General features: G+C 39.8%; 1 protein-coding gene across 2 annotated transcripts in view; it reads right to left on the bottom strand.

The window, feature by feature from the left end:
- Positions 1-3,298: 3,298 nt before the first annotated feature.
- The window catches only part of ZFAND3 (zinc finger, AN1-type domain 3), a 142,299-nt gene continuing 133,380 nt past the window's right edge, over positions 3,299-12,217 (bottom strand). For both annotated transcript variants that reach the window (XM_009331075.1, XM_009331074.1), the window contains exon 7: positions 3,299-11,726. In XM_009331075.1, coding sequence (XP_009329350.1) covers positions 11,572-11,726 — 155 coding nt within the window. In that variant the 3' untranslated portion in view covers positions 3,299-11,571. The remainder of the gene's footprint in view (positions 11,727-12,217) is intronic.

The raw sequence follows: 12,217 nt of genomic DNA, 5'->3' as shown, positions 1-12,217 counted from the left end.
TTCTCAGCTGCTAAATGCTGCAGTTCAATAAATTTTGTCCATTGATCATTAGATAAATATAGATGTGAAATTGGAGTGCTACCAAAGACCTGATCTATGGAAGAGGTAGCCATGTGGGATGGGGGACAATTTCTGCTTTCAAGGCTGCTAAAACTTAAATGAAAGGAAAGTCCTTTAAACCCTTGACCTTCAGCTTCGGGGTTTCCTTTGTTCACATTCTCCTTCAGGAGCCACATACGGGCTTTATTTATACTCAATAAAATAAATGTGTGACCCTTTCTCCTATACACAGGCAGCTTTTTTTCTGGTAGAAAAGGTTCTTTATGCTATTCTGAAATTAATACTGACAGACAGCCTCTTAATAGTCCGTATGTGACACCTTTTTACAAGTATTTCAGTGCTTTACAAATTTGATTGCATGCTTTGATCCCTTTCCCAAAGGGCAAATACCCCTGGGAGGAAACAGCCACGTTTGCAACATCGCAAGCAAAATCAAATGCCCTCTTAGCTCTGAACGGTGCTCCAGTTAACCTTAGGAAACTTAAACGGCTTGCAAGAAGTAGTCAGTCTAGTGTAGTGCCCTGGTTAGTGACCTGTTGTCATGGTTTCAGTAATCTCCCATGTCTATTTGTTTTTCATTTCTTGTGAAAATCAAATACTGAGCCAAAGCATTAGTTCAGCATGGAGTCAGATATGTCATATCTTGGCATTGTGCAGTCACTGATGCAGGGCTCATCTTGAGCAAACAGAGAATGAAACTGTGGCAGAGAGATCTACTCTTTCTGTTCCTGAGGAACAGTTTGGTCTTGTTGCACCCACAGGTTGGGTCAGTAACTACAGCTAGCTTCTGCAGGAAGCTCTGTGCCCAAGATGATAAAATGGGCACTGTCAGTTCATGAAATGAACTGCTAGATTCTGCTCACAGCCTGGCTTCCGAGAGAGGCTGGTTAGCGCCAATCCTAAAAAACAGCCAAGCTATTGCCCTTGTTGCATGCCAGGCGGACTTTCCACCCAAGTCTTGCATCCCTCTCCACCCCCACCAAACTTCCCGGTACCATCAAATACCAAGCCACCACTGGAACTTTGGACAAGAGTTGGTAGGATGTAGGAAGGAAGCTTGTACGGATCATGTGTGTCCCTTCACTGATCTTTGCTTGCCAACTGTTCAGGACCTGGAATAAGACTTGGGGGATGGAGAGAGGGAAGGTTTCATCATGGACTTCAGCAGTCCAAGGTGACATGGGGAGTTCTACTCTTTTCCCTTCTCTTCTAGAGCTTTTGATCTATCGTTTGCCACAGTGTTGATCTGCCACTTGTCTGAGGAGAGAAGATGGGTGGATATTATTGCAGAGGAGGTCTTAAGTCCTTTCCTACTGCTGGAGGCGAGGGTCTGCAGAGTACAGGCAGATCGTGGCCAAGTGGTGTAGGGGCAGAACATGAAACCAATACAGGAGATGCCTCACTAGCTCTAGCACTGCACAAACACTGTACTGTCAGTATCTTACACATCACTATCCTTTTCTCCTGCCCGTCTACCAAAGAAGGTGCAGGAAATCTCACGGTGACTTCTCCCCACAGTAGCAGGATTTTGTACTCCTTTCTCTGTGGAGAGGTTGGCACACAGCTCTCAGCCTGGCCCGGTGACTCTGAACTTCTTGATACTGCCTATGACTTTGGAGCGATGAGGAATTTGTGTGCCAATCACACTGTGGATGACATTGCTTTTACTGGTTTGGCATAGTCAGTACGGACAAATACATAGATAGAGCTCGATTCTTGTACATGGGTGGGTTTGGACTGTAACTCTGTATCAGGAGTGGCTACCACATTCAGACAAATTCAGGGTAAGTGGATACTTTAGAGCCCATTATTACTTCTCTATCCTTGCCAAATTATATGAACAAATTGCTGAACTGCCTGCAGGCGAAGGTTGCATAGTCTGTCATCTCTGATCAAATAATGCCTGTGTGTGAGACTATCTTGTGAGTGTCCTAGGCCTGTTGCAACTCGAGGAATGCAACCAGCTTCCATATCCTCGAGAAGGAAAGATTTTTTTTTATTTTTGGTTTTTTTGCAGTGTTTGACTAAGTCTTAGTTTGCTTGGTGCCTCACCAATACAAAATAAGATGTTACACTTTCTCCGTAAGGCCTACAGATCACCAGAGAGGTAATACAAAAGACTGATAAGAACAGCATCGTGTAAACGCTTTATCTGTTGTGAGCCTTTGAAGTTCAGCCACCTTCATTGACTGTAAGAGTTGGCGTGCAATGCTTGTACTTTTATTTGTCTGGTTATGCTGGCACAGATAAAGCCCCAGTAGTCATGGGTAGCAGATCAAGTAATTTGTATGCAATAGAAGCATGGCATGAAGAATGTGCTTCTGGCTGAAGTGAGGAAGTCATTTTACCATTGGGTTTTTTTTTTAAACTGAAGACTCTTTACCTGGCAGCTCCAAATTAACATGCTGATGAATTCTGTGCAGGAAAAGTTTACGCAGGTTCCTTGGAAGAATTTACTGCTTCAGATTTCTCTGTTTTTTTCTGCATTTAGGGGATCAATCCCTTAGCAATATGCTCTAAAATAAAGGCTAAAAATTAGCCATTCTAAGACTTAAGGCATTTGTTCTTCTCATATGCTTTGGAGTAGCAGTTATCTAGTAATGGAGTTACACAGTATCCACAAACTGTAGTTCACAGTTAAGCTCTCTCAAACAGAAAATTACACCAAGAAATCCATGAACAGTAAGAACAGCAAGGGTCAGGCTGTCTTACCGTGAAGAATGATACTGTGCGGGAAGCATATTGCCTTTTGTTCTTTCAGCTGTTAATGCCCCAATCTCAGCTCCCATGGCGCTTTCTGAGAAATCAGAAATGTAATGTTGTATTTGAAACACATTTAAGTATTAGAATTCTATTTTGATACATTTTACACAAAACTGTGTAATCCTTACAGTGGATATTTAGCTCTGTCCGGTATGTTTTATCTTCAGGCTGCTCTCAAAACAGTTGATCCTCCTTGCCTTTACTCTAGAAAGACGGTGAATGTTGGCTGAGGAAAACTGATCCGTGTTGATGTTAAGTGACTGAATCAGGGCTAGTGTGAAACAAACGGTTAATGACTGCATTAATCTTTCTGGCTTGCTGGATGTATGCAAATTGCATAGGGCCTAACGCTTGTTTCAGTTCCTGTGAAGTGATTTAAGTTCCATAGGCTGTTGAATTTCCTTTCCTACCTTTCTGCTATCAGCCAAAGGCTGACAAAAGAAAGCCACCCCAGAAAGCACAATTCAATCACAGATCAGCACTATCTTGTTTAATACATTGTATGTCTTTATAAACAATTTTATTGTTTCACACATCAAACGTGATTAGAAAGAGCAGGTACAATATACAACTTGATTGCCTTCATGGACTCATGGATGATGATAGGTTCTGTGAATCCTGAGATCCTTCAGGGCTTGGGGTAACAGTGCAGAGCAGCATTGCAGCTGCCGAGCCAGTGGACAACTTGCACATGCATGCAGCTGGGGCAGCATGATTGGCTTTACCTTTATTATCCAGGCTGAGAACAGCAAAGGCAAGGAACTGGTTCTGATTTATGTAAGGAGTTTGACTTGGGTCTACTTGACCCATGGTTTCTACGTCAATCAAATCTGCCTGTTTCAGTAGTTGTGACAGTTGAGAACTGTCTTCGTGAAGCTTGATGTAAAGAAAGCAAACCAACTCATAGTATCAACCACATGCTAATAATTTTAAATCAATCAGTGTGATAAACATTTAGCATTACTTGGCAAATGAGCGATAGCTTTATATTTTATCCACAGAATAACAACATTGGGTTAACAATAGAAAGAATTAAAAGCAGAACAAAGAAAAAAAAAAGTATTCTTGGTCTGGATAGGTATTCGGTACCTGTAGAGGTACTATTAAACACTGCTTGCATATCTCTAGTGGCTCTAGTATCAAGCTAGCCTTAAGGTTCCTTGTATTGAGAAAGTCCACAAAGAAAGTTAAGAGCAATGAAGAAGGGGTTTAAATTGGAAGTACAACTCAGCCTCAATGTTATTTGCTACAGTGTATTAAGACAGCTCTAGGAATTTCATATACTAAACAGCAGCAGTCATTCAACACTTAAAAATAACATTTTCATCACAGACGGAAACAGCTACTGGCAACACAAGCCTCAATACCTTTAGATGTGATCATCTCTACTGTTACATTGTCTTCACATACATAGACTCTGTCTTTGAACATGACAGTTTGGGGGTTGGCACTGTAGTTGATGAGGGAGAATTTGCAAAAGGGGTGATGGAGAAAGCCTATGGAAATTACAGCAAACAGAGAAGCCAGGGAGTAGAGAAATGAAGGCCTGCATGGGGGCTAGAACAGAGGCTGATAGAGGTATCGGATAATAAGTTTCAAATAGCACATATTTCCCTGCTCCCACTAAAAGGAGTTGCTGCCTGAAACAGAGGCAAAGTATTGCTATTAAGGTAGCAGCTGGAATATGGTCGGCAGCACCTAGCTGATCCTACACCTACACACACGCACCCTTCACCCACCCCTTCAGAGAGTTCCGTGCCCCTAGGAATAGCATGAGGCACCCTATTGAAAAATACCTGTAACCCAGCTGTTAGCATTCACTCAAACTTCTTAGCTGTTAGGGGGGAGTATTTTTAATGGCATTGCAAATGAGCATAATGATGCTTCCAGAACTAAGTCTATAGTAGTTGATAATGATTAAACTACAGCTACTATTAAACAGGCAAATTGAGATATTGGGACACGCTGCATTTCCCCAGAAGACAAGCCAGACAAGGACTGATTATATGTATGTGGGTGTGCAGAAAGTGAAAGCTGTTTTTAGCCCAGAAGCATAATTCCGTTTCAGCCATTTGATGTCCCAGGAGATTTGTGTGTGTGTACGTGTCTGTGTATGGAAAGATCTGTTTGGAACTATTATTTTTGACAAGACCTGATCCCAAACAGCAAAAACAGAAAGAGAAAATAAGGGGTGTGCAGTGTGACTTGAAGATAGCTATAGAATTTGTAACTAACTGCTGCTTACCCAATTAGTATTTTAATCTACATAAACATGGGGGGTAATGAAGGGGAAAGTCTGCATGCAGACAGAATAAACGTTAACACCTCTGGCTGCTGTGCATGTGACAGACTATCCAAAGGAGTAGGATTCATGCAAAGCTGATACAGGTGGATCAGTTAAAACATTTTTAGCTAGCCATCACTTTAAAACTCTAGTCTAGACAAGAACAGTTGTGCTAGCCAACAGTGGTTAACTTAAAATTTAACTTATTCTGAAGCTCCTCGTCTTCCTTGTGCTGCTGCCAAATGTAGTATGTTAAAAGATGTCTCCAGAAACTGGTCTAGCTAAAGCTTTCAGGAATCTAAAGCAAATGTAATATACTTTAAACACTGCAGAAGAAGACAAAGTATCACTAGAATGAAGAATGAATTCTGAATTTAGCTTATCTAGCAGAGGGCTCAGATTCTCTTCTCCCTCCTTTAAAAGTCTTGCATTTATTTGTTCCTTTGAAAAGTAGAGATGAGACTAAGCATTTCAGGTGTTAACAATGAACCTTTCATTTAGGTTTCTTAATGCAGAAGTGCTGATCATGCAGGCCAGCCTTCCTTTCAAAAGATGATACAATGCCATGCCCTTTTTTTTTTTAAAGGATTGCTACTTTATTTCAAAGAGACCCTGAACAATTTAAGAGGAGGAAAAAACTGCACCATTTTCAAGTGTTCTGAGGACCCTGAAGAGAGCTCCTTCTGGTGTTGCATCTCTGAACGCAGTGTTGAAGTCATCTGCTGTATCAGAGATGTCAACTTTTTTTTTTTCTTTAAAAACCCTGAAGTGTTTAGAACTATAGTTAGAATATGGTTTCCCATCCTCCCTCAGCATGCTTGGTAGAGGGAAGGAAAGTGTCTTCTGCAACTCAGAAAAGAATAAAAGGGACTAAGCAATGAGGAAATAGTGGGTGCCATCTTCTGTCCTTTGGTGTGAAGGGAGAGCCGACAGACAAGAGTAGGTCTCTATAATTTTATTCTCAGTACTTACAGAGTCACTGCACCGTGCTACAAGTTAATAACTCACAGCATCCTATTGCATGTTATTAGCTGTGCACAAACCTAGCAGAAAGGAACATTCTGCTTATGGTTAAACCATTGCCATCAACGCTTGCTACTATCTGAAGAACAAAACCCTTTTGTTAGAGGATGCAGTCATAGTCTTTAAAAACTATATATAATTTCAGAAATCTCTTCCTAATGCTTCAGATGCATGTATTGAATTTGAAATCGTTTACAGTTAGTCTTATAAAGTTCTGCTTGTTTTTCTTCCAAAGAAAATAGCAGCATATTGCAAAATAGGAAGGTCCTGTAGCAAAATACGTAGTTATTACTAAATAATCCATCAAAAATGTTTTCCAATTATGACAGTCCTGTTTCATTTCTTTGCATATAACATATGTTGCAGAATTGCCTCAGACAAACTCTACACAGGTATATTCACAAAGATAAAGCAAACAGTCTTCTCTAGTACCAAGTCAAGAAAGTTGGTGCTGCTTGGCAAGTAATTATTTGCCTCTTTACCATTTTACGATCTGAGCTGATGTGAAGAGGAAAGTGGATGTGATCCCTAAGCACTTGTCAATTTGTATCCTCTGCCTCCTGCTTTCATGCCTTCTTTCCTCCTGACTCAACTTCAGATTGGAAGATGAGGCATGCAGAGTTTATGGGAAGGTGTATACGAACAATATCACAGAACTGAAGTTCAAAAACCCCATAGCCTAACATCCAGAACAAGTAAATCATGCCTGCATTAAGTTTCAGTTAATTGAAGAAATAGCCTATACACAAGGCGGTTATCACTTCTATAGACCAACATCCGTATTTTAATCTGCTTGAACTAACGTGCAGGGGCTTGCAAGAAGAACAAAGTTAATGCTTTTTTTCCTGTGGCGAGTACTGAAAAGCCAAGAAGAGCAACAGTCAAACAGAACTACTTTCAAATGCCCAGCTGCACATGCTGACTGCCTCAACAAAAAGGGAAAATGAATGAAGACTAGGAAGAGAAAGAAAAAATACGTCCTTCTCACTGACGTCTTTGAGAACTGTTATTTGAGTGGCTCTTTCCAGCAGCATTAAAGTTTGTTCTCCTGGAAAAGCTGCTGACAGTGAGAGAGAAAGCCCACTATTGCACAAGTTCACCATATAAAAATGTGCACTGTGAATACTTTTGAACAGTTTAATCTTATGCACTGTTTTTCTAGTGTGGTCCTTTGTGTAGCAAAGTATGTACAGACACAGTCTCAGCTAAGCGTAAGATTATGAACTGGTTACACTAGAACTGTATCCTTATACAGCAGCTCCTGCCACATCAGCTTTTGTGTTGAACCACAGCTTACTACTGCTTATATTGTTTTTGTTCTGTGTGCAGAATTCTAATCAAGTATTTGAGTGATTAAATAAACATCTGGTGCCAATAAATACAGTACATTTTAAGTAGTCTTGTCTTAAATTTTGCCATTTGTTTTCTAGGTATCGAAGTTCCCAGGAGCATACAAAATTATTTCCAGCATGAATTGGCTACAATCTCATTGTGACTTAAGGGATTACTTCGATTAGACCTTCTCTTTGCTGTTCCACTGATGACAGATGATTTCAGTAACTACACTACAACAAAGAGAACGTTAATTCATTTGTCTGGGCACTTAACTGTGTACACATCAACTGTGAGCATAGGTGCTGTCAATTATTCCACTGATGTATTTCTTGGAATCTATTATAAAAGCTATATTTTTATGACACCTGATACCTTAGTATCAGTTTTCTTCCCTGGGGAGTCTTTGTGCTGACATAGTCATTGTAAGATTTAAAAAAGTGCTTTTATCCCTTAGAGATTTATATCTAAGTTGTAGCATAGTCACAGAAGGAACTGCTATGGCTGTAGAATGAACTGAAACACCACAACGAGTACAAGGTTAAATACAAACAGGACATTGTGTTCAAAAGGCCAGGGGATTGCAATTTGTTCAAAAGAAGAAAGTCATGCAAAATTCAAGTTTTGAACATATCCACCTTCCATGGAGTAGATAAAAGCAGTTAATATTACTTTCGGACTGCTGTAATTACACCAGGACTCTTTTTCAGGGTGTTGCCTGTGCACTACTGAAGAGTAGTTCATATTCTCAAGTACCTCATTTTGCAGGTAGATTGCTTCTTATTCAAGACTCTAAACTGCTTCAAAACAGAAACCAGTGCAATTAAGGACAGGCTCTGGCATAGCAACCTTCATAGGCAATTCTTGTTTTTCCTTGAAGCCTTGGCTTGCACCCAGCTACAGATTTGAAACTTGATGAAAAGGCAGAGCTGGTTTATGTAACTTACCTTTACTATAACACAGCCATCTTGTTCAAGAATCACGCACAGTTTTGTAATTGAAAGTACCATACTAATTTGAGGGGAAAAAATGGGTGCACGTGTCCGATGAATCAGGCACAATTTCAATTCCAAACAAGTTTCAAAATTGTTTTTAAATAATCACCTTGATATTCTCGCTCCTTCTAATACAGTCTATTGTTTTTTAATTAGCCTTGTGTTTCTAGCATCTAAATGATTACGAAACAATAGTTACTCCTCTACTTATCCATTATGAATACAGCCCGTTGTGATTTGGAATACAGCTACTCTAGGTGCAGAAGTTGCGAAATGCATGAAAGAACATTTAAGACATTTTAAAACTTTGATGCCAATGATATAGTGCACAATATGCATTTGACTTGAGTATGAGCAACTTGTTCATTTGATTACTGCATCTAACCTCAAAATTAAATTGACCAATGCTCACGCTACAGTAGATTTGCGTACAAAATAAATCACTGAACTTGAACCCAGCAGAAATACCATCCTCCCCTTCCAAACTGGCAGAAAATACTGTCCACCTTCCACCACTTGTAAATTGGTTACTGGCCTAACGTTGGTATTTTCCCCATTCATATTTCTTACATGAACTTGCAGCAGAAATGGTGCAAAATAGCAAGACCTGTTGGAATAGGCAGAAAGGAATTCAAACTTTAATCTGATTGGTTTAATTTTTTTTAGCAGGAGGAAAAAGAATAAAGTTACAAGATTCTTTTAATATTTTCACAATGTTAAACTAAAACTGAGCTCTAGGCTACATGTGTAAGTAAATCTAGAACACAAAAGGGTTAAATAAGATCTTCTTTTAAGATACAAGAACTTAAGCTTTCTTTACGTTTAACAAACTTCACAGAACAGATACTGCAAAGGAACAACCCCCTCCCCAACTTTTTTGTTTAAAGTGAACATTGTCCATAATTCACATGAACTTTAAGTAGTGTTCTCTCAAGAGCCACCTTGAAACCATCTGTGCACTTGTAACGAGATTAAAGAGAATATTAAGGAGGAACAAAATAGCATCTTCAGTATTAATGCAGAAAAGTCTTGTGTATCAATCAGAATGCCCATCAAATGCTATGATAGGGTTTTGTAGGAAAAGAAAGTGCGTATCACAGCAGCCGCCAAAATCCATGTTTTTTTAAACTCCTCACGGCAAATGTAAATAATATCCTCGGACCGTCCCTCTCACCAGGACCATTTCCTGAAAATGCAGCACATTACAGAAGATTTTGCTGCTGGTTTCATATTCTTGAATAATAACAATAACAAAAAAAACAGCTTGCTTTTGGATAGCTTGCATTTTATAATGATGGGACACTTCTGATTTGCTTCGTGGTTAATGAACGCTAATACAGTCAGATGCTGAGTGTGTGTGTGGAGAGACATATATATTCTTCTTTTTTTTGTTTTTTAATTAGTTGTCTCCTCGTTAAATGCCCCTAGCTGGCTACCAAAGTAACAATATAATTTGGCCTATAAGGAGTTAGTTACCTGTAACAAGCAGAATGGAGGATGACTCACACAAGCTTACTCCTAAAACGCTGGGGTTTTCCAAGTGACACGTTACTTCACCCCTCTGGTGTTTTGTATCTGCCCAGTATTTGAAGATGAGACAAAAATCTTTCCCTCCCTCAGATTTTCTTACAAATTTGCCTGATTGTTAACACCTTACTAATAGACTGAGAAGCTAAATTCACTCAGGATTAAGCTGGGCCACGTCGGTACAAATCCTTTTTACCTGCATAAACCTTGTGTGCAGCAGGAGACATGCCGATTATGATGTTTGCTTTTTCGTTTCCAAACTGACAGGATTGGTACAATTCAGTTCAGCTCAGCTCAACGTGACATACCGTAATACAGAACCATAGGTCTAAACTGATCCAAAACATTCTACTCCATGTAATACTTTTCACATTCACTTGCTATACTTGCTTTGCAATAGATGCGGGCAGAGATTTTCATGAGAGCGTTCAGCTGCATAGAAAGAGGGCTGATATGGCCCATTTGATTATCTCATTGACACTCTGGAAGTGAGGAACACAAACTCAATCTGATAAAGGGTGTTTTTACCGGTTGTTCCCCAATACTGTTACTGAATTCCGTTTGCTACAAAATGTCCTTTTTTTTCCCCAATATATAAGTCTAGCTACAGAAAGTCAGTCTGTAGAATCCAGCCATGGCTACTGTGCTGTGAATTAGCCTTATTTGATCAATTATCAGATACCTGCACTTAGCAAAAGGCAAACAAGAGCCAATCAGGTTTCGGCCGGTGGGAATGGCTGCACTGCTCAAGGTATGTAGAATCTGTTCACACAACTCGTAGAATCTCTGTGGATGCCATGTAAAAAGTATGCACCATTTACTGCTCTGGGATGGAGTTGGCTTTAAAGTGAGATCATAATTTAACTGAGAAGAAAGAAAGAAAAAAAAAAAAAACCCGATAGGTTCTTTATAGTAAGATAGATATAAAAATTTTTCATAAGAATCTCTGTCCCCCTTTCTTTTTGGCTTCCTGGGAAGAACCAGAAAGATGTTCCTACCCCAGCAGAATCCCTGATGCTGGTGACACTGCCTAACTCAAAAGCCACACGCGATGAAGGCACGAGTGACCAGTCAGGTCTTCTGGGCTTAAGCAGCTGCAGTTGCTGCTCTTAGTAGTATTTCACCTCCTCAGGATTCACTAGCAGTGAAGAGGTGAAAGGCTGCACATTAAACAGTTTGTCCAAAAGCCATGTGCATAGCAAACTTTTACACCAGCTTCTATACAACTATTTGTTTTAACTCTGCAGCTGGAATGTTTCCAGCGTAAGGCTTTTAGAGTGACTCCAGCAAAAACAGAAGCCTTTGGATTTTTTTTGTTTTGTTTAAATCCACTAGCCATGCTCAAAAATAATATTTCTTCATGTTTTATTTTTATACGGTGGCTAGCAGGCACCTTAGTAACCAGCCAGAAATCAATTTCAACCACCATCAACCCCTAAACTACAGTACCAGGACGGTTGGCTAAAGAAAGGAAACTGATTGGCTGTAGTCTGAAACTTGCCTAGTACAAGGTGTCTGGCTGACTTTGTCCTAAATAAGGCTAACATTAGTGAACTAAGAGAACAGCATTTGGTTGCAGTCTTGCACTCAGGAACATCCTTCGCCAATGCGTTGGCAAGATCTCCCTACTTTCCGATCCAGTTTCACCATTTTCATAATGGCTTCCTCACGCCCACGTCCCATGTGGTCAAATGTGCAGTCGTGTTGTTCAGGCAGGCGATGCAACATACAGAACACATAACCTACCATGGAAAGGGAGAAAACAAAAATACAGTTAGGGACTTGGTTAAAGTGGCAGAATCTTACCTGAATCAGAAGTGAAGGATCACCTACTGGGGAATTACTCAGTTCCCCAAAATTAATGCCAGCTTTAAGTTTTTACTTTTCTTCCTTACGGTGTATTAATAAATATCTGATTATTTACTGCATTCTCTTGAGTATTTATCAACAACAGTATCAAAGCTCAAGTCATATTAGGTTTGGGGTTTTTTTTGCCATCCTCTCATCTCACAGAGGAAGCCCCCAAAATCGTCTAACCTAGGTATGCCCAGATAGTAACAAAGCTAATTTTTTTTTTTTTTTTTTTTTTAAAAAAAAGCTCATCTTCACTGAAATCTTTTCTACTTTATGTGGAGTTGGTTGTCATTTCTGAAATTCATGCCTATGGTACTTCAGATTTAGCTCCCAAGCAGGCATTCAAGTCAGAACTGTTAAATCCAAGCACCTTGCTTCC

This window comes from Pygoscelis adeliae, unplaced genomic scaffold (genome assembly GCF_000699105.1).
Source record: "Pygoscelis adeliae isolate BGI_AS28 unplaced genomic scaffold, ASM69910v1 Scaffold218, whole genome shotgun sequence".
NCBI classification, from domain to species: Eukaryota; Metazoa; Chordata; class Aves; order Sphenisciformes; family Spheniscidae; genus Pygoscelis; species Pygoscelis adeliae.
Note: the sequence above shows the minus strand (reverse complement) of the source record. Positions and strands in the feature narration are given on the sequence as shown.